At 53.3% G+C, this 22841-nt stretch overlaps 1 protein-coding gene across 1 annotated transcript; it reads left to right on the forward strand.

Annotated features, from left to right (window-relative positions):
- Positions 1-1011: 1011 nt before the first annotated feature.
- On the forward strand, positions 1012-22312 carry MYBPC2 (myosin binding protein C2). The gene is made up of 22 exons (XM_079723044.1): positions 1012-1071; positions 3217-3410; positions 3658-3790; positions 6136-6260; positions 6351-6456; positions 8188-8360; positions 9819-9984; positions 11061-11167; positions 11407-11436; positions 11632-11771; positions 13053-13212; positions 13305-13409; positions 13850-14038; positions 14491-14625; positions 16114-16281; positions 16424-16512; positions 16613-16808; positions 17086-17225; positions 18296-18455; positions 18839-18975; positions 20708-20894; positions 22251-22312. Exons 1-22 carry the CDS (start codon positions 1022-1024, stop codon positions 22259-22261), a joined length of 2901 nt encoding a protein of 966 aa, XP_079579170.1. The 5' UTR covers positions 1012-1021; the 3' UTR covers positions 22262-22312.
- The last annotated feature ends 529 nt before the right edge of the window (positions 22313-22841 follow it).

A 22841-nucleotide genomic window follows, 5' to 3' on the forward strand; every position in this document is an offset into this window, starting at 1 on the left:
TGGTTGGGGGAATGGATCTGTCAGCCAGGTGTGGGGAGAGTATACTGATGTGGGGATAAGGCGGGCACAGGTTTTCAGAAGATGGAGCACAGAGGCAGGGGTCAGGTTGTTCAACATAGGGGAGACAATCTACTGGCTTAGAGGGTGAGAAGGTGTAGATTTGGGGGTGAAAAGGTTCAGGGTTTGGGGGTGTTCACGTGGAGCTTAGGAGGTGAGTTATGTAGATTCCAGGGTCACAGTGTACAAGCTTGAGAAAGTGGCACTAAGGGCTCGGGAAGTGAGGGTGTCGAGGTTTTTTTTGTTTTTTAAAGTATAATTTCCATTTTACTGTGTACTGTTTATTTCAGGGGAGTCTAAGTGTGGACAGGTTTAGGGTGAGGGTATACAGGATTGACGGGAGGCTACACAGATTTGGGAGCATGTGTATGGAGCTCTGAGGGTGTACAGGTTTTGGGGCATCTGCAGCCCAGGATGTGTGGGGACTTAAACATGGAGGGCACAGGGAATGAGGTTGCCCAGCCCCGGGGAGAAGGGCCAGCTGGCCCAGGTGTGAGAGGGATACAGGCCGCTGAGAGAGGGTGGTGCAAGGCAGCCAGGGAAATGCGTCTACAAGCAGAGGGTGTCCAGGCCCAAGTGAGAGGGTGTGCTGGCCCAAGAGATGGAGGAAAAGGGGTCTGGGGGAGGTTGTGCAGGCCCGGGGTGGGCGCTCTTGGTCTTAGGTCAGGCCTTGCCTCCAAGCTCACCTTCCCTTCGCCCATTGCCTCTCCCCAGCGCCCAATCAGGACTCCGCTGGGCACAGTCTAGAAAGCTTCAAGCGTTCGTAAGTGACCCTGGACCCTGGGGAGGGGCAGGAGTATGTCCTGGTGCCAAGGACCATGGGAGGGTGTCCTTTGGGAGGGGCAGCTGTGGGAGAAGGGGAGGATCAGGGAGGGCAAGGAGTGGGGACCCAGGGTGAGTCAGTCTGAGGGTCAGGACCTCCATGGGGTTCACACTCCCTCTCAATGGCCACAGGGGTGAAAAGATGCCGGAAGGCAAAGGTGAGCTGGATTTCAGCAGCCTGCTGCAGAAGAGGTGAGTCCACCCCTCCTGGCACAGAAAGCGGAGATGGGGGCTCAAGGAGGAGAAAGATGGTGGGTGAGGCCCCCCTGCTCCCCGTTGCTTCCCCACTGCCATCCTGGGACTCTACCTCCCCTCCATCTACCCATTCCTTGCCCACCCAGCCACCTGTCCATTCACCCATCCACCCAGTCACCCACACCCCTACCCACAGCCCCACCCAACCCACAATCTGCCCATCAATTCTCCTACCTACCCACCCTTTAACCCATCATCCTCACATCCACCTTCCTGTCCACTCAGGCTCCAGTTCACCTACTCATCCACCTGTTCACCCAACCAACCATCCATCCATCCACTTGTCCATTCACCCACCCACCAGGCAGTCCACTCATCCATCCATCCAACCAGCTACTATTTATCCATCTACTAATCAACCCACCCACTCATCTGTTCAGGCAACCAGCTACCTATTTATCCATCTACGAACCTACCCATCCACCTACCTGCCCACCGCCCATCCATCTGCCCACATATCCATTCATCTACCCCCCTCTTCCCACTTGTCCATCCATGCATCGGCCATTACACTCAGCCACCCATTCATTAACCCATTCATTCATCCTTCATCCACCTACTGCATCATCCACTTCCCCATCTATTGAGGCACCCATCTATCCACCTTTCCACCAGCCATCTGTCTACCATGCATCCACCTTCCCACCTGTGTAACCATCTGCACCTGCATCTCTCTTTCAGCTGAGTCCAACATCCCACCCATCTACTCATCCACCTACCCATCTAGCCAGGCATCCCTCTGTCAACTGTTCATCTCTTCAACAGCACACCCATCCTCCCAGATAGCTCTCTGTTAGACTCATCTATATGAAATTGCTATTCTGTAGGTAAAAAATGATTGAATATTGGCAATTTCATATTATTCTACATGATGCTTGTCCAGTCACTCAGTTATTCATTATCTGCTGGTCCACGGATCCATCCTTCTACTCACTCAACTATCCCCATAACCAAATCCCCAACAACTCCATTTACTAATAGATTCATCTGTTTGTCTTTACCCAGCCAACCATCTTCCCAGGCATCTTCCATCAACATATTCACCCAACTGCTCACCCAACCATCTGCCACCAACCCATCAATCCACCCACTTACCCAGCCATCCTCCATCAACCCATCCACCTATCTTAATGCCACCCATCCCCTACCAACCTAACCATCCATTGACCCATTCATCCATCAACTTAGCCATCCATGGACCCCTCCACCCATTTACCAGTTCCCCACCTAATGCTCTGTACATCAATCCAGATATTCATATGTCCCCCAAATTCACCCACTCATCTATCCTTCTTTTGTTCCCTTCCCTTCCTTCCTTCTTTCCAGAGACTCACTCTCTCTCACTCATCAAACATCTTCTGAGGCCTCCCGTCTACCAGGCCCTGATCAGGGGACAGGGAGAAGTTTGACTGGTTCCCTGACACTGAGTCGCTCATTGCCTTGGGAAGATGGGTCTGATCCAGCAGACACAGACACAGACCAAGACTGTTTACTGTGGTCAGAGAGAAGGTCCCACGAGGGCCTTGTGAGAGCTCAGAGTGAGGGCAACTGATAGGCTGGCAGGACAGGGGGTGCCTCATGGAGGAGGGAACTTCGGTACTAGCATTTGTAGGATTGAAGAGCAGGTGGAGATAGGTCATCCAGGCAGGGAAAGATGCTGTGCAAAGGCTGGGTTGCAGGAGCGAGCCCAGAGTGCTCAGGAAAAGGCAAGTAGTGCGGTTTGGATAGTTGTGGGGGTGCGATGGGACAGAGGTTGAGGTTGTGATTTCGAGGCTGAGTTGCTGGGGTTTCCTCCTGAGGGCAGTGGGGAGCTATGGAGGAGTTTTGAGCAGGGAAGGGATGGCATCTGATGTGGGGGTCAGAAATAGCCCTCTGGGGTCAAGTGGGGAACCGACTGGAGGGGAGGAGATGAGATGAGGTCAGGAGGCCAGGGAGGAGGCTGGGGCAATGGTCCAGGTGGGACAGGATAAGGAATAACAGACCCAGAGAGAGAAAGTGACACAGCAAGTGAGTGGAGAAGGCAGAGGGAGACCCTCACCTCCTCACTCCCTGGTGGCCCCGGCTTGTTCTCTCCACCTTCAGGCAGGGGGTTGAGGAGGAGAAGAAAAAGAAGAAAGATGACGATGATCTCGGCATCCCGCCTGAGATTTGGGAGCTCCTGAAAGGGGCAAAGAAGAGCGAGTATGAGAGAATTGCCTTCCAGTATGGCATCACTGACCTCCGGGGCATGCTGAAGCGGCTCAAGAAGACCAAGGTCGAGGTCAAGAAGAGTGCAGGTCAGTGCTGGTCTGAGGGGAGATGGGCCCTGCCCATAGGGACTCCAGCACCGTAGGTATCTGATGTTTGGACCCTGGACTTACCTTTTGGAGGTCCTAATCTGAGGAGTAATAGAGATGCCAGTTCTCAGGGGCCTCCAAGTTCACAGGAGGCTCTCTGACCTTGGTGGTCTGGGGAGGGAGACTTGACAGCTCAGGACAGTGAGAACCTCTCAGCTCCATCCCTCTTGCATCCTTCAATCTCCAGCCTTCACGAAGAAGCTGGATCCAGCCTACCAAGTGGACAAAGGCAACAAGATCAAGTTGGTGGTAGAGATTAGCAACCCAGACCTTCCCCTCAAGTGGTTCAAGAACGGCGAGGAAATCAAACCAAGTAGCAAGTATATGAGGGGGCAGTCCCCAGGGTGGGGGTGTCCACGCCCCAGAGGGAGAGTCCAGACATAAGGCTGGCCACTCTTAACCCAGAAAGGGCACTCCCTCATCCATATGAAAAGCGCAAATACCTCGGTAGAAAAATAGACAAAGGCGGTGAAGAACAGGAATTCAGTTAGAAGAAACCCAAGTAGCTAATTCACTAAGTACATATTCAACCTTGCAAACACAACCACCACCACCAATAATAATAACACAAGTCAAAACAACGGCCTTGGGACTTCCCTGGTGGCCCAGTGGTTAAGACTCTGCACTCCCAATGCAGGAGGCCCGAGTTCGATCCCCGGTCAGGGAACTAAGATCCCGCGTGCCACAACTAAAGATCCCACATGCTGCAACTAAAAATCCCGCGTGCCACAGCTAAGACCTGGTGCAGCCAAATAAATAAATAAAATAAATATTAACAAACAAACAAAAAAACCCACCAACGGTCTTTCTGCTCTCCAAATGGGCAAAAACTTTACAAAATGACAAAATCTGGACTCCCCTGTCAGTCCAGTGGTTAAGACGCAGCACATCCACTGCAGGGGGTGCGGGTTCAATCCCTGGTTGGGGAACTGAGATCCCCGTATGCCTCATGCCGGGGTGCAGCCCCCCCACAAAAAAAGGATAAAACCTAGTGCTGGAGAAGACGTAGGGAAATAGGTCCACAGGTTATTGGTGGGAATGTAAATTGGCAAATCTCTAAAAGGGCAGTGTATTCAAAAGCCTTTATTTATTTTTAAAATATTTCTTTATTTGGCTGTGCCACGTCTTAGTTGTGGCATGCGGGACCTAGTTCCCCAACCAGGCATCGAACCCAGGCCCCCTGCATTGGGAGAGCAGAGTCTTACCCGCTGGACCACCAGGGAAGTCCCCCCAGAACCTTTAGATTGTGCAAGTCTAGGTATTTATCGTAAGGGCATGATCATGGTTATGCATATTTAGCTGCAAGGATGTTCACTGGAGCATTTGCTGCTGTAGCAAAAAGTCAAATAAGCAAAACATAAAATTCCATGTTAAGGTGCTGTGCAGTCACTAAAAAAAGATATTCTAAAATTTATACTAACATGGGAAGCTGTTCAAGATTAGTGTTATATGCAGAAGCATAGTGCTCATCTCTGCTTCACAAAATGTTAATCTACATATAGATTAGATATTAAAAGATTGGAAAGAGAGAGGCCAAAATATTTGTAGCTGTTATCTCTTGGTGATACGATTATGGATGGGTTCTATTTTTTTTTTTTTTTTTTTTTTTTTTTTGCGGTGCGCGGGCCTCTCACTGTTGTGGCCTCTCCCACTGCGGAGCACAGGCTCCGGACGTGCAGGCTCAGCGGCCATGGCTCACGGGCCCAGCCGCTCTGTGGCATGTCGGATCCTCCCAGACCGGGGCACGAACCCGTGTCCCCTGAATCGGCAGGCGAATTCTCAACCACCGCGCCACCAGGGAAGCCCGTTGGATTCTATTTTTATTACTTTCCCCTTGGCTGTGTTTTCTAAATTTCTCATCACGAACATTTTGGATAAGATAAAAATTATGTTAATTAAGATACAGGTTAGGCTTCCCTGGTGGTGCAGTGGTTGAGGGTCCGCCTGCCGATGCAGGGGACACGGGTTCGTGCCCCGGTCCGGGAAGATGCCACATGCCGCGGAGCAGCTGGGCCCGTGAGCCACGGCCACTGAGCCTGCACGTCCGGAGCCTGTGCTCTGCAACGGGAGGGGTCACAGCAGTGAGAGGCCCGCGTACCGCAAAAAAAAAAAAAAAAAAAAAAGATACAGGTTAAGTTGCTGTAACAAAGAGTCCCCAGAACATATTAATTTAGAGAGAAATATATTTCTGGCGGATTGAGCTAGACGCAGGTTCCATATTTTTTGGCTACACCATTTCTTGTGGTGTTGTCCTCATCTGCATGATTGAAGCGGGTCATGGGCACATCTGTGTCTGTCAGACAGGAAGCTGGAAGGAGAGAAGTCTAGAACATGCACCGCAAAATTAGAGATGACCTAGCAGTTATGCCATCACATCCATTCACATTCCGTTGGTCCAAGCTCAGTGGTGCGGCCCGCCCAGCCGCAAAGGAGGCTGGGAAATGTAGTTGTCTAGGTGGGTCGCTGTGTGTCACTGCTAAATGGAAGAAGACGGATATGGGTGGACGGTTAGTATTTCTGCTGTGGTTACGTAAATACTAGAAATTGGACCATCGATCTCCTCCCACACAATTTGGCTCTGAGAGGGAGTGGCTTGGCCTGAGGATAGATGGATGGATGCAGAATCTCCTCCATGCCCTGGCTTGAGCTGAGACTTTTGCATCAGGCACGTGTTTGAGAATGTTGGTAAGAAGCGAATTCTCACCATCAACAAGTGTACACTGGCGGACGATGCTGCTTACGAGGTCGTCGTCAAAGATGAGAAGTGTTTCACTGAGGTCTTCGTCAGAGGTGAGGCCGGGATTTGGGCGTGAGCTTGGGGAGTGGGGCTCTGGAGGGGATCCTGAAACTACTGACCTCCTGTCGCCCCACGCCCCACAGAACCCCCAGTCTTGATTGTCACACCCCTCGAGGACCAGCAGGTGTTTGTGGGCGACCGGGTAGAAATGGCAGTGGAGGTGTCAGAAGAGGGTGCCCAAGTCATGTGGTAAGTGACTCTTGACCCCTGATCTCCATACAGATGCCCACAGCGTCTTTGGCTCAGGCTTGATCTTTAGGACCTCTCTCTTTTTTTAAAAAAATTTAATTTTATTAATTTATTTTTGGCTGCATTGGGTCTTCATTGCTGCATGCGGGCTTTCTTTAGTTGAGGCGAGCAGGGGCTACTCTTCCTTGCAGTGTGCAGACTTCTCACTGCCCTGGCTTCTCTTGTCATGGAGCATGGGCTCTAGGCCGCGGGCTTCAGTAGTTGTGGGGTACAGGCTCAGTAGTTGTAGTGCACGGGCTTAGTTGCTCCGCGGCATGTGGGATCTTCCAGGACCAGGGCTCGAGCCCATGTCACCTGCATTGGCAGGCGGATTCTTAACCACTGAGCCACCAGGGAAGCCCCAGGACCTCTCTTGAAGATTTCAGACCTTTAACCGGTAGTTTCCAGGAGACCTCAGCCTTTCTCTATAAATCCTGATCTTCACCCATGACCTCTTTCTGAAACTTCTGACCTCTCCCCATCCCATCCTCTTCCAGGTCTTTTTCCTGATCCCTGCTATTTCTGATCCTTTAAGTTATTTATTCACCCATTCAACCAATTATCCATCCTTTGACTATTCATTCATGTATCCATCCATCCATCTCCCCGGTACCCCATCCATCATCTCCCCATCCATCCCATCGATTCATCCATCCATCCACCCCACCCGTCCACCCACTCACCCATCTACCCATCCATTCGTCCATTCTTACATCTATTCCCCCATCCAACAAGTATTTATTGAGCACCTGTTGTGTGGTGGCACTCTTCTATGTATTGGAGAGAAAATGGAGAGAATATATACTAACATGGCACCTGCCCATAAACTCCACAAGGAGTTTATGATCTGGCAAACTGCTGGGGTGGAGTGTGTGTGTGTGTGTGTGTGTGTGTGTGTGTGTGTGTTGGAGACAGAAACAGGCATTAGTAAAGTCATAACACAAATAAATATCAAAGTTCTATTTTGACAAATATTGATATTGCAGAGGAGCAATAACTGATGCTATAACCACTTTTTTTTTTTTTTTTGTGGTACGTGGGCCTCTCACTGTTGTGGCCTCTCCCGTTGTGGAGCACAGGCTCCGGACGCGCAGGCTCAGTGGCCATGGCTCACGGGCCCAGCCGCTCCGCGGCATGTGGGATCCTCCCGGACCGGGGCACGAACCCGTGTCCCCTGCATCGGCAGGCGGACTCTCAACCACTGCGCCACCAGGGAAGCCCTATAACCACTTTTTAATAGGAGAAAAGGACTCAGGAAGTCAGGGAAAGCTTCCTGGAGGAGGTGATGATTGAAATGAGGTTCGGATGATGAGGAGGTAGAAGTGAAGTGGGAGGACTGGCCCAAGCAGGGAAGCAGCATTTACTGAGGCCACAATATTTGACATCTCTCTGTGACCCCGAACTTCCTCCATGTTCTGACCTCTCCCCCTGACCCTTTTTTGTGTCTCCTGACCTCCAACTGAGACCTGTGGCCTGTGACCTCTTCTTCCTCTTTTTCTCCCCAGCCCCCACCTGTGATCCATCCATTCTAGACACCTCTGTCAACCTTTGTCTTTCCTCCTTTTCGTGATCTCCCTTCTGACCCCTGATTCCTGCTCAGGACTGTCTGTCTGGCCCCTCACTCACCTCTGACATCCAGACTCCGGCCTAAGTGGGCCCCTCACTTCCCCCCTTCCTGTCCCCTCCACCCAGGATGAAAGATGGCGTGGAACTGACGCGGGAGGATTCCTTCAAGGCCATGTACCGCTTCAAGAAGGATGGGAAGCGTCACATCCTCATCTACTCGGAAGTGACCCTGAAGGATAGTGGTCACTACCAGGTCATGACCAACGGCGGCCAGTGTGAGGCGGAGCTCATCGTGGAAGGTAGGGGGCCTCCCGGTGGGGCAGGGAGCCGCATTGCGCATGCTTCAACACGCCACTCGAAGTTGCCCAAGCCCCAAATCTTGGAGCTGTCCCTGACTCCTTCTTTGCCTCATACCCTACATTTGATTCACCAGCAAATCCCGGTGGCTCCACCTTCAAAGAATATCCTGAATCTCACCACTTCTCTCCACCTCCATTGCCCCCATCTGGCCCAGGTCTCCATCCCCCTCATACCCTGGACTGTTGCAATAGTCTCCTCACTGCTCTCTCTGTTTCTACATTTGTGCCTCAACCCCGACTCCAGCCAGGGTGATCCTTGTAAAATGTCAGGTGGTGAAAACTGAACACATTCTGTGGTCTAGTGCACAGGGCTGAACCCATGTCAGTTTCCTGGTTTGGATAGTGGACTACAGTTACGAGAGATGTCACCACTGGGGGGAGCTGGACGAAGGGTACATGGGACTCTATGTGCTATTTTCCCCCCCTTTTTTTCTATGTGCTATTTTTACAAACTCCTGTGAGTCTGTAATATTTTCCATATAAAAAGTAAAAAAAAAAAAAAAAGCCCAAGTCATCGATAGGCCAGATAAATTATGGTAGTTCCCTCTGTAGCCATAACAAAGGACAATTTTTAGTTAGTGACTTGGAAGGGTTTCCAAGATATATTGTTAGGTGAAGAAGCAAATATGCCACTATTTGTATGGAGGGGAAAGAGAGGAAGCAAGGGAAAGAGGGAGGGAGGAAGGAAGGAAAGAAGGAAAGAAGAGGGAAGAAAGAAGGAAGAAAAAGAAAGAAGGGAATGAACTGTATGTACATCTTTGCTTTTCTGGCTATGAACTGGCTATAGTGTCTTTGGAGAAGGGATCGAGACCGGTACTATTGGAAGTGGGTGGGTGAGAGATTTCCCGCTCTATATCTACATCCTCTTATCATTTTATTTTTAAGCCATACAAGTGCATTGTTTTATTTAAAAAATTAAAATAAAAAAAATGTAAGTCAGATCGCAGCCATGTTCCCAACACCCTCCAGCAGTTTCCACCTCACTCAGAGTCAATGCAAAGTGCTCTCCATGGCCCATGAGATGTGTCCTGCCTATGCCATCTCCCACGTCTGTCTTGCTCACTCCGCACCAGCCTGCTGGCTGTTTCCCAAACCAACAAGCCTGCTTTCCTCTGCAGGGCCTTTGCACATGCTGTGCCCTCTACCTGGGAGCCTTCTGCGGCCTCCCTGTCATCCCTCAGGCCTCATCGTTCCCTCTAGTTATTGGTTTATGTGTTTCCCATTCACTGTCTGTCTCCCCACTAGACCGTGAGCTCACGAGGCCCACAGATTGTTTCTGGGTTGTTTCACGGCCAGAATCCCAGAACCTGGGACACTGCTTGGCCCATAATGGGTATTCACCAATCTTTGTGGACTGACCTCAGTTTGATGGCCCCATCTCCTTCCCTCCCCATCCAGAGAAACAGCTGGAGGTCCTGCAGGACATCGCAGATGTGACGGTGAAGGCCTCAGAACAGGCCATGTTCAAGTGTGAGGTGTCCGATGAGAAGGTCACGGGCAAGTGGTACAAGAATGGGGTCGAGGTGCGGCCCAGCAAGCGGATCACCATGTCCCACATCGGGAGGTATGGAGTGGACTGCGGACGTGGTCTGCAGACTTTGTGGTTTAAAAGAACAAGGGTTAAGGGAATTCCCTGGCGGTCCAGTGGTTAGGACTCTGTTCCCACTGCCATGGCCTGGGTTTAATCCCCGGTCGGGGAACTAAGATCCCACAAACCATGCAGGACTGCAAAAAAACAAAACAAACAACAACAATAAAACACAAGGGTTTAATTTCATTGTGAGTCTCAGGGTTGGGTGGAGGCCGGCTGATCTCGGATGGCCATCTTCCTGGGCTCCCTCAGGCCCTCATCTGGGTCAACTGGGCTGCCTCCACTCTGGTCCGTGGGAGGTCTCATTCCCCAGGAGGCCGGTCCTGGCATATTCACGTGGCGACACAGGTGTCCCGAGAGAGAGCAGAAGCGAATAGGGCCTCTGAGGGCTGGGCTGGGTGCTGTCCCAGTGTCACTTCCACTATATCCTGTGGAGCAAAGGAGGTCACAGGCGGCAAGGTCTCCTTGCAAGGATCACGGCTGCAGGATGGGAAACTTGTGACTATATTTGCAAACAGTCAATTTTGGCGGGGAGGCCATCTAGCTAGGGAAACGGGGCTGGAATTCAACGCGTAGCACGTGGACACCTGAGATAAACACCTGGTAATCCGCAGAATGCCGAGAACCACTGTGATGCCAGCAGAACATCATGCCTCTGTGGATTTCCTGATAATAGCTCTTGGCAGACATAGACTTTTTCTGGGTTCTGTGTAAGGCCCCTGCCTGCTGATGGTGGCAATAATGCTGAGAACTAATCTTAATGCTCTACAGGGCACTTACCAGGTGCCAGGGAGTCTTCTAAATGCCTTACAACAACCCCCTTGTAGACTGTGAACATTACCTCTATTTTATAGATGAAGAAACGGAGGCACAGAGAGGTTAAGTGACTTGCCCAAGGTCACACAGCTAGTAAGGGGCAGAGTGAGATTTGGGTCCAGGCACTAGCATTGCATTGAGCACGGGGATCGCCCTGAGGCGCGTGTTTCTCCGTGGTGGTCCCCAGGGCGACCTGGCCTGACCTTTGCCCTGCACCCCCCCACTCCCCTTAGGTTCCACAGGCTGACGATTGATGATGTCCACCCTGAGGATGAGGGAGACTACACATTTGTGCCCGACGGCTATGCCCTGTCCCTCTCGGCCAAACTCAACTTCCTGGGTGAGGATACCGCCCGGTTCTCCCCCTGGGTGCCATAGCATCCACCCTCCCAGACCCCAGCCCCCTTCAGCATTAAGTTTCCCTAACTGTATGCTGGGGGTGACAGCAGCTGCTTGTGGGAGGAGGGACAGTCATGGGCCTGAATCCACCTCCCAACCCCCCAGGTCCCAGGGTGATGGGGTGTGGGGCGGGGATAAGGGGCCCCAGAGACCTAACCATCAGTCTTCTATGTCCTCCAGAAATCACGGTGGAGTACGTCCCCAAGCAAGGTAGGGACCAGAGGCTGCTGTGGTCCTTAGGCTGGGGGCCTGGACTCCTGGGTCTGAGGGCGGAGGGGCAGGGGACCTGGACCGCTGGTTCGCTGTGGCTGTTGGAACCCAGCTTCTCAGGAGATCCTCTGGAGGGGATTGGGAGGGCCCAGCTGCCCACTCCCAAGTTCCCCAGAATCTCTCCTCTGCCACCAGAGCCACCAAAGATCCACCTGGACTTCTCGGAGAAGACCTCAGAAAATTCAGTTGTGGTCGTGGCTGGAAACAAGCTGAGGCTGGACGTGTCCATCACAGGGGAGCCCCCTCCTGTCGTCACCTGGATGAAGGAGGATGAGGTATGTGGAGCTTCCCCTGTGCCCTGACTTCTCCCTCTCAGCTCTGCTGGGTGACTTTAGGCAAGCTGGTTTCCCTCTCTGAGGTTCAGTTTCATTGTCTGTGAAATGAGGAATTTGATTCCTTCTTCAGAGGGTTGTTTTGAAGACTGGAGATAATATTTGTTCACCACATGGTTCTGGCCTAGCACCTGATGAGTGCTCCACGGCTCCACCGCTCCACCCATCCACCCATCCACCCATCCACCACTCCACCCATCCACCCATCCACCACTCCACCCATCCACCCATCCACCCACCCACCGCTCCACCCATCCACCCATCCACCCATCCACCGCTCCACCCATCCACCCATCCACCGCTCCACCCATCCACCCATCCACCCATCCACCCATCCATTAACCCATTAATCAATCAATCAGTCAATCAATCCGGCCATCCATCAATTCATCCATCTAACCATCTTTCCACTCATCAGTTCATTGATTGATTAATGAATTCATCCAGTAATTAATCCATTTGTCCATTTATCCATGAATCAATCCACTTATCCATCCATCCATCCAACAAATATTTTCATCTTGTATGTTCCAGGCCCTGAAACAGTTCAATTTTTCTTCTCTCCTCTGGGCTTCAGTTTCCTCTTCTGTAAAACGGATAGACTTGTCTCAATCTTCATTCATTCCTTCCCTCAGCAAACAGCCCCTGAGGTTTCCTGTATGTCAGGCTCTTGCATAGGCATTGAGGGTACAGCCATGAATCAGATGCGCCCCTGCCTTCCTGGAGCCTTCACTTTCGGAGAGAGGCAGACATGTGCCCAAACAGTCACAGTTCAGGGTGATCAGGGCTGAGAGAAAGGGAGGTACCAGAAGCTATGAGGATTCTGTCGTAGCAGTCAAAGTGGGCTGTCACTTTCATCTGAGGGCACCCAGGAGTGCTTTCCAGAAGAGGCGACTTCTGGGCGGGTTCTAAAGGATGGGTAACGGTATAGCAGATAGAGAAGTGGGTCAGCGCATTGCATGCCCTGGGGATCAGCTATGCAAAATCTTGGGGATGAGACAGGCTGGTGTTTTCAGTGAAGGGTGGTGTTTGGAAGGCAAGGAGGCAGTGGCAGGGGGGTGATGAGGCTGGGGGCGGACCCAGCAGGTCCTCTTGTGCTGGGTCCACAGCCTGTGTATTGTGTGCTCACGGGGAGCCATTGGAGACTGTTGGGCCGGGGAGGGGTGGAGGCCGGTCTGGGTTTTGAGGGAGGTAGAAAAAGGCCATCTGGTGGGCTGTGTCCAGGAGTTCACAGGCACCGAGGGCAGGGTCCGCATCGAGAAGCAGGCCGACACCAGCAGCTTCGTGATTGAGAGCACGCAGCGAGCTGACCAGGGCCGCTACACCATCAAGGTCACCAACCCCGTCGGCGAGGACATGGCCATCATCATCTTGCGGGTTGTGGGTGAGCAGAGGGAAGCAAGGAGGCTGAGCCGGTGGGGGGGGTTCCCCGAGGCCATGAGGTGTCCTCTGACCATCCTGTCTCCCCTTCCCCAGATGTCCCAGACCCCCCAGAGGCTGTGCGTGTCACATCGGTTGGAGAAGACTGGGCCACCCTAGTCTGGGAGCCACCCAAGTATGACGGGGGACAGCTGGTCACCGGTGAGCGCCCGTGTGCCACAGTGCCCATGACCTCCGACCTCCCCTGTCCCCTGACTTCTCCTTGACCTCCAAGAGTCCTCAGCATCCTCGGTGACCACCCTCAGAAACTCGGTTTTCCGTCGTCAATATCTCACACTCACTTTTGCCCTCCCTCTCATTCTTGACTCCCCAGCAGCCTGGGAATCCTCACTTTGGCTAACAGCCTAGGATTTTCTGGGACTCCTTCCGCCCTGATTCATGACCTGTGGCCCTTCTTGATCCCTGACCCCATGAAGGGTGACCTCTGACTGCTCTGTGACCCTGAGATCAACTCAAGATTCATGGCCTCAGACCTCTCTGAGTCATGTGACCTTTTGATGTGCCTTTGACTGCCCCAACTGACCTGGGACCCCAGGCCTCCCCATGACTTCCCACTTCTCTCTGCTTGCGGGGGCCTCCAGGGTATCTCCTGGAGCGGAAGAAGAAGGGCTCTCAGCGCTGGATGAAGCTGAACTTCGAGGTCTTCCCGGGGACCACCTACGAGTGCACCAATATGATCGAGGGCATCCTCTACGAGATGCGGGTCTTTGCTGTCAACGCCATTGGGGTCTCCCAGCCCAGCGTCAACACCAAGCCCTTCATGCCGATTGGTGAGGCTTCTCTGCACCCTCACCGAGCCCCCGTCCACCTCTGACCCATGGCCTGCCCGTCCCGGATCTCTAACCCTACACCCTGGCCTTGACTCCCTTGACTCCGCTGACTTCTGTGCCCTCTCATCCAACAACTCAAGACATTGACCCCCCAGCCCCACGCATCCTCCTGACCTCTTCCTGACCCAGTACAACAGCCACCGACCCCTAGGATCCTAGACTCCATGCTGTCCCCCGAATATGTCATTGACCTCTGACCTACCACATAGACACCTATCCCTGCCCTTGGAGACCTCACGATTCCTTGAGATCTTGTTTTAATGACCCGTGATGCCACATCCTTGCTTCCTGACCTTTGGCCCACCAGATTGATCCCTTTCCTGACCAGTGACTCCAGCTCTGACCCCTGAGCCCTCATTTACCCCACCTCCCCTTTCCCTGGATTCTTACAGCGCCCACAGGTGAACCCCAGCACCTGACAGTGGAGGATGTGACAGACACCACCACCACCCTCAAGTGGTGGCCCCCAGATAAGATTGGGGCAGGTGGCATCGATGGGTACCTGATTGAGTACTGCGTGGAGGGCTGTGAGTCACCCCGTGCGGCCTGGTGGGGGCAGTGGCACACAGAGTCCCAGTGGGTGTCTGGTCCAGGGGACCGCAAATAGGGCAGTGCAAGGACAGAGCTCTGCCATAGCGAACTGCCCTTCTGGCTGTGCTTGCCTGAATCCCTGGGATGGGATGGGTCAAGCCAGGCCCCCGATGACCAGCTTGTCCTCTCTCCCTCACTCTCTCCCTCCCCTACACCCATCCTCCATACAGTGATACCTTTTTTATCCATCCATCCAAGTATTTATCTACTACCTATGTTGCTCCTCCTCTGTTCTATCTAGTTATCCATTCATCTACCCATCCAACCAATCTTCCATCCATCCATCCATCCATGTATCCTTCCTTCCTTCCTTCTTTTCCTTCCTTCTTTTTCACCTCTTATTTCTCCCTCCCTCCCTTCCTTCTCTCCCTCCCTCCCTCCCTTCTTTCCTTCTTTTTCTCCAGTTGCCCACCCAGTCATCCATCCAACCATCTCTCTATCCATCTGAAAATTTTTTGGATCATTTAACCATCCATCCAGTAACATTTTTTTCATCCATATATCTATCGCTTCACCACTATGTTTCTTCCCTCCCTCCCTTCTTTCCAACCATCCGTTTGCCTATATGACCATCCAACCGTCTAATTATGCATTGTTTCTCCATCTGTCTGTCCATCCACCTATCCATATTTCCACACATCCCACTCTCAATTCTCCAAGGAACAAACATGTATTGAGCACTGACTCCATGCCAGGCCCAGTGCCCCGGCTCTGGGGATATCTCCGACATGGTCCTCTCACTGGGGAGACAGACAAGACCATTTTGACACTGTATCCCAGGCTTTAAGTCAGACAGATGTGGGTTCCAATCCTGTCCCTTCACCTTGTAACTGTGTGACCTTGGGCAAGCCTCTAAGCCTCAGTTTCCTCATCTAAAAATGGCGAAAACAGTTTCCATTTTGATGGGATACAGTGATGACAGAATTTGGGGATGCATGTAAATGATGGAAGGGTGGTCTCTGGTCGATTTCTTCCTTTTCTCTTCCCAGCGCTCTTTACCCAGTTCCTACCCTTGCCCACCCCTCCCCAATCTGTCTTTCAGAACCTATTATACTTTTGTTAGAGTTCACCCTGTTGATTGTTGGTCTGACTCACACTGGTTCACCAACCCATAGCAATAAAACCACGATGGAAAAGCACCCATTTTCAAGCAGGAAATCCGAGGAGCTGTCTGTAACTACCACCCCCAATCCCTTACCCTCTCTGAGCCTCAGTTTCCTCGTCTCTGAAATGTGGATAACAGAATGGAGGCAGGAGTTAATGAGCTAACATTAATTCGCTCCAACCTGGTCATAAGAAATGCTCAAGAAATGTCAGTTGCAGCTATTCACTGCGGTGGGGCCCTAGGCGCTGAAAGGACACAAACGGGGGGGCACCTAGGAAGGTCTTGAAGGAAGATCCCCAGCCTCGCTCCTCTCTCGTAGCTGACGAGTGGATCCCTGCTAACACGGAACTGGTGGAGCGCTGTGGCTTCACTGTCAAGGACCTCCCCACAGGAGCCAGAATCACCTTCCGCGTTGTTGGGGTCAACATCGCGGGGCGCAGCCAGCCGGCCACCCTGGCCCAGCCGGTCACCATCCGGGAGATTGTGGGTGAGGACTCCTGACCCCCGACTCTGCTCTCCTAAAGACCAAGCTGGTGTCATCATTAGGGCCTCCCCCGACCACCTCACCGCCCCTGGTCTGTCTGTCCCTCTGCCCGGCGCTGAGCCCCTCCCTGGGTTTGTGCACTCAGAGCAACCCAAGATCCGGCTGCCCCGCCACCTCCGCCAGACTTACATCCGCAAAGTGGGGGAGCAAGTTAACCTCGTCATTCCCTTCCAGGTGCGTCGAGCTGGGGTCGGGGGTGGGGCAGGGGTGAGGGGTCAGCTTCTGCGGGTGAGACCCGGGCTCACCTCGCCGCCCTCCCCGCCTTCCCGCACAGGGAAAGCCGAGGCCGAAGGTGGTGTGGACGAAGGGCGGGGCGCCCATAGACACCTCCCACGTGCACGTGCGCAACAGCGACTTAGACACAGTGTTCTTCGTGCGCCAGGCTGCCCGCTCAGACTCCGGGGAGTACGAGCTCAGCGTGCAGATCGAGAACATGAAGGACACGGCCACCATCGACATCCGGGTCGTGGGTGCGCTGCCCGCAGGCCGGGAGGGGATGGAGGCCGGCGGCGATGACGGGGGAGGGGAGGAGATGGGAGGGGATGAGGAGGACCCAGGACAGGGGAAAGTGGAGAGACTGGAACCGGGCAGGGTGTGAGGTGGCAGTGGGGCAGAAGGGGCGGAAATGGGAGTGGGAAAAAGCCTAAGAGAGATCAGAGGGTGTGGGGATGGACAGGGGAGAGGAGGTGAGGCACTGGACGTTTAGGGATGCTTGGTGTGACTTGTAACACGCCCCCCATCTTCCAGAAAAGGCAGGGCCACCGGAGAACGTGATGGTGAAGGAGGTGTGGGGCAGCAACGCGCTGGTGGAGTGGAAGCCCCCGAAGGATGACGGCAACAGTGAGATCACCGGGTACTTCGTCCAGAAAACCGACAAGAAAACCATGGTGAGAGGCTAGAGGGGCCCCGACGAGAAAACCATGGTGAGAGGCTAGAGGGGCCCCGACGAGAAAACCATGGTGAGAGGCTAGAGGGGCCCGGGGGGAGGAAAGCTGGCCAGATTGTCAGAGCAGGTGTGTTGTTCCCATTTCCCAGCTGGGGAAACTGAGGCACCGGGAAATTTGGGAGAATGGGCCAGGACAGGGAGGAAAGCCTTTTGGCTGAGATTTGGTGCAAAACAGATTTTCTTTTTCCTTTTTTTGGCGGTGCTGGGCGGCTTGAGGGATCTCACTTCCCCGACCAGGGATTGAACCTGGTCCCAATAGTGAAAGCCTGGAATCCTAATCCTTAGGCCACCAGGGAACTCTTTAATAGGTTTTCTTTCTCTTTCTTTTTTATTGAGGTAAAATTCATCTAGCCAAATTTAGCATTAACCATTTTCAAGTGGCATTTCACACCTTCACAATGTTGTGCAACCACCCCGTCTATTTAGTTCCAAGACATTTTCATCACCTCAAAAGGAAACCCCTTATCCATGAAGCAGCCACTGCCCTTTCCCTCCCACCCAGTCCCTGGCAACGCCCCATCTGCTTCCTGTCCCCGTGGATTGGCCCCTCCTGGACATTTCTTATGGATACAGTCACACACTCTGTGGCCTTTTGTGTCTGGCTCCTTTCAGCACCATGTTTTCCAGGTTCATCCACATTGTAGCAGGTATCCGGCTTCAGTCCTTTTCATGGCTGAGTACTAGGCCCTGGTTTTTTGTTTGATTTTTGTTTTTGGCCGTGCAGTGTGGCTTACAGGATCTTAGTTCCCCTACCAGGGATCAAACCTGTGCCCCCTGAAGTGGAAGTGTGGGGTCCTAACCACTGGACCACTAGGGAACTCCCCTACCAGTCCCTGGTTTGAATGGACCACGTTTTGCTTGTCCATTCATCTACTGATGGGCACCTGGGTTGTTCCCACCTCCGGCCATTGTGAACAGAGCTGCTGGGGGACGGTGGGTTTTATGAGCGAGGGGCCCGCTTGGGTCCGTGTCCCTGACTCTCCCGGCCCCTCCCCGGCCCCCATGCCGTAGGAGTGGTTCAACGTCTATGAACACAACCGGCAAACCTCCTGCACCGTGTCAGACCTCATCATGGGCAATGAATACTATTTTCGAGTTTACACCGAGAACATCTGTGGGCTCAGTGACTCGCCTGGCGTCTCCAAGAACACGGCCTGGATCCCCAAGACAGGTATGGCTACTGCCACCGTTCCGAGGGGGCCACTCCCAGTTCCCCCTCTCTCTTTTTTTTTTTTTAATTGAAGTATAGTTGATTTACAATGTTGTGTTAGTTTCAGGTGTACAGCAAAGTAATTCAGTTATACATATACATATTACTGAATTACTTTGAATTCAGATTCAAAAGAATCTGAATTACAGATTCTTTTCCCATATAGGTTATTACAGAATATTGAGTAGAGTTCCCTGTGCTGTACAGTAGGTCCTTGTTGGTTATCTATTTTATATATAGTCTCCCTCCCTGGACTCAAAGTTGATGGCACCTGGTGCTGGAGGAGAGGTGGTACGGGGACAGTCAGGATCAGTCCCCTTACAGGTGTATCACCCCTCCCCCAGGTATCACCTTCAAATTGCCTGAGTACAAGGAGCATGACTTCCGAATGCCTCCCAAGTTCCTGACGCCTCTACCTGACCGGGTGGTCGTGGCTGGTTACGCTACAGCTCTCAACTGCGCCGTCAGAGGCTACCCGAAGGTGCCGTGTGTGTGTGTGTGTGTGTGTGTGTGTGCGCGCGCGTGCACATGCGTAGTGTGTGTAATGTGTAGTGTGTGTAATCTTCACCAGGTGAAGCCCCATTGCCTGCCCCCCACACGGGCTCTTCCTCCGAGTTCTCTCTCTGCTCCTGGGATTTGCTCACATTTAACCCACTTCCTGTCTCTCTGCTCTAACAAGAGCCCAAGTCTCAGCTCACTACACCCTGACTTCCCTCAAAAACAGAAACCTTGGGTTTCCCTGGTGGCGCAGTGGTTGAGAGTCCGCCTGCCAATGCAGGGGACACGGGTTCATGCCCCAGTCCAGGAAGATCCCACATGCCGTGGAGCGGCTAGGCCCATGAGCCATGGCCACTGAGCCTGCGCCTCCGGAGCCTGTGCTCCGCAACGGGAGAGGCCACAACAGTGAGAGGCCCGTGTACCGCAAAAAAACAAACAAACAAAAAAACAAACAGAAACCTTTGGGGCGGAGGGGGTCTAAACCTGCAGAGCTCCTTGGCGTCTTCCTGCCCTATCTGGTTTCCAGACTGCTGTCTGGGAATGTGGACACTTGCAACCTTGAACTCCAAGGACCCACCTAGACCAGCGGCTGGCAAACTACGGCCCTCGGGCCAAATCCGCCTGCCACTGGTTTCTCTAAGATATTTTGTTTTTTGGCTGTGTCACGTGGCTTGTGGGATCTTAGTTCCCCCACCAGGGATTGAACCCGGGCCCTGGCAGTGAAACTGCCGAGTCCTAACCACTGGACCACAAGGGGATAAATAATTTTTAAAACGTTTTTTTCTTTTTCCTTTTTGTTATTTTGCTTTCACGTTAATGGTTTGTGTGTGGTCCATGACCCAGAGACCACAGAGCCCAAAAAGCCTAAAATATTGACTGCCTGGCCCTTCTGACACATTTTGCCACTTTTTGGCGTCAGCTGCTGTAGGCATCCCGTGGATTCTTCCCTTCACCCCCGCCATCACCGCTGTCTGCTACTTTATTCACTAACTCCATCCATTCATTCATTCCGCTCATTTCCCTACCAATCCATTCATTTATTCAGTTCATTCATTCGCTTCATTTATTTACATCATTCATTCATTCATTCAACACACGTTTTCAGAGGCTTTCTATGTGCTGGTGATTTGAACAAGGAGTTCCCGTATGTTGCGGGAGACCGCCATTTATCCGAAGTCACACAAATGACTCTAAAATTATAAAGGGTGGCGAGTGTGCTAGGGAAATGCAGGCTGTTGTGAGAGTGTAAAGTGGGGCATTCCTGTTCCAGTCTAGGACCCGGGAAGTGACAGGGGAACTGAGACCTGAAAGATAGGCAGTCACTGGTTAGGTGAAGAGAGGAGGGAAGAGCAGTATTGGAAGAGGCAAGAGCCAGTGCCAAGGCCCTGAGGCGGGAGCCTGTCTGGTCTGTTTGAGGACAGTGAGGCAGCCCGTGTGGGCGGAGCAGATGGAAGGAAGGGGTGGCAAGTGAGGGCAGGGGAGTAATGGGGCCAAATCATGCAGGGCCCTATGGGCCACCACAAGGAGTGGGCTCTTCCTCTTACTGAAGAGGAGACTGAGGGTCAGAGAGGAGAAGTGACTCATCCAAGGTCAGCCACTCAAAATTAGGAGGTGGCACAGCCGAAAGGAGAACCCAAATCTGCCTCCCAAGGCCCATTTTGCTATCTCCCAGGGTACCCTCTGTCACATGGCTTCCTCTCCACTCTCCTCAACAGCCCAAGGTGGTCTGGATGAAGAACAACATGGAAATCAGCGGAGATCCCAGGTTCCTGATGAACAACAACCAGGGGGTCCTGACGCTGAACATCCGCCGCCCGTCCCCCTTCGACTCGGGGACTTACTCGTGTCTGGCCGTCAACGAGCTGGGGGAGGCCCTGGCCGAGTGCAAGCTGGAAGTCCGAAGTGAGCGTGGGGCGGCCCCCAGCGCTCCCCTGCCCGACCCTCATCCACTCCCTTTACCAAGCTAACGGGAGGCCGGTGCTGAGCAGGGCTGAGGCCAGAGCCTAGGCAGACCCCGGCCCTCTGCGAGTATGATTGGGAAGCCGATTCAGACCCCAGCAGGATGTTTCAGGGGGACACGTGGGGGAGGGAAGGCAGCACGGGGTATTGCAGGGGTGGGGGAGGGAGAGTGCCTGACCCGGCCTGGGCAGGAGTCTGAGGTTTTCCAAAGGAGCTGAAGGACAAATAAGAGGTGAATGAGGGCGAGAAGAACTTAGCAAATGATCGCTAAGGATTCCAGTGCACCTGGGGAGGTGTGTGGCACAGCACTGAAACCAACATGGGTAGTGGCAGAGGACGGGGGCTGTGGGAGCCCCCTCCAAAGCCTGTCCCTGTCCCGCTCCTGTCCCCACCTCTCTGCCCCCCGGCCCCAGCCTCATCTGTCCTCCTTCCTGAATTCTGCCCCAGCCTCCTCTCGGGCCTCAGGGCCTCCAGTCTCTCTCTGGTTCCACCTCCTGGCCCTAGAGGGTGCCTGGCCCATGTCCACAGTTGACCTGCTCACAGCCCTCCCAGGGCTCCCCAGCAGCCCCGGAACCCTTCATCCTGGGGTCATGGTCCTGCCTCTGCCACCCCCAGCCCCTCTCCAGCCTCAAGCTCCCCCATTTTCCAGCCACACCGAGCAGTTGGCGGTTGGACAAACTAGTTGTGCCTTCTCCTGCTCCTGGGACTTTGCACATGCTTTTCCCTCTACCCAGAATGCTCTTCCTTGCATCCTCCGCCTTGGGCTTCAGTCCAACAAGCATCCACCAGCCAAGACCCGTGGGGAGGCTGCTAACCAAGTCCCTCAGAGGCGACTGACGTTCATAGGGGCTTCCAGAGTCCCTCCCTGGCTCTGATGACAGCCCAGTAGACAGAAGGGGCTGCAGACCCTTAGCAAAGCGTCCAGAGGGATCACTCCAAGCACCTCCTGCCTGTCATTCTGAAGCACTGATCTGCCAGGCCGACCTATTGATAATTCCTAGGGTTCTGCCGTCCCCCTTATCAACTATTGAATCCGCTCAGAAATATCCCTCCTTCAGGATTCCAGTGACAGCTGGTCTCCAGCAGCTGCTCCGTAATCAGAACGTCCCAGCTTGGGCTTCAGAACTACAGGACTCAGGGCTCTATGGAGTTGGGTTGACCAGGTGCCGAGCTAGGTGATGAAGGGAAAACCTGCCCCCCATGCTGGTCAAGCGAACCCAGTGGGCACGGGGCCGGGGGCAGGGGCGGGTGGTGGTGGGACAAGCTTTTTTACCACCCTTTTCTGTTTTCCCCCCACAGTGCCGCAGTGAAGCTCTCTCTTCCACCTGCCAAGATAATTGGCTGCTGAGTCCTAACCCAGACCTCCCCCAACACGGTTTCCCTTTCCCGAGTTATCAATGAGAAGATCATAGTCTTGTCTTGGACTCCCATTATGTCTGTCCTTCTTGAGTCTGTAGCTCCGCCTTCCTCCTGCTGTAGGGCTTAGTCACTTGGGGCTGGGTGATGGGGACAGCCAGGTTGGAATGGCAACCACGATGGGGCAGCCCTGATGAAACAGACCACATTGAGGCCGCCATCTTGGGACAGCTACTTTAGCGAGGCTGCCGCGTTGCCATGGCAACTACAAAATCACGGGTGGACTTGACACCCTGTGGAGGCAGCCCTGTTAGATGAGCTACTGTGAGCGGGGAGGAGGTGGGCAGGCTGCAGGGGCCAGGTGCAGTGGGCAAAGAAGAACCAAAGGCCAGACTGGGGAGGGCTACTCTAGTGAGGTAGCCATGATGGAATGGTGAGCGCTGGGCCTCAGTAGTGGCCCAAGGAGCCAGACACCATGAACAGAAGACCGCGCTGGGGCGTCACACTGGAAGAGCTATTTCTGCCATGTTGAGT

The sequence above is a fragment of the Hyperoodon ampullatus genome (assembly GCF_949752795.1).
Source record: "Hyperoodon ampullatus genome assembly, chromosome: 18".
Classification (NCBI taxonomy): Eukaryota; Metazoa; Chordata; class Mammalia; order Artiodactyla; family Ziphiidae; genus Hyperoodon; species Hyperoodon ampullatus.

Coding starts and splice junctions, on each gene's coding strand:
- MYBPC2 (XM_079723044.1), top strand. CDS start 1,022: ATGCCGGAAGGCAAAGGTGAGCTGGATTTCAGCAGCCTGCTGCAGAAG. Junction 1,072..3,216: donor AGCAGCCTGCTGCAGAAGAG/GTGAGTCCACCC, acceptor CTCCACCTTCAG/GCAGGGGGTTGAGGAGGAGA. Junction 16,513..16,612: donor ACCTCGTCATTCCCTTCCAG/GTGCGTCGAGCT, acceptor CTTCCCGCACAG/GGAAAGCCGAGGCCGAAGGT.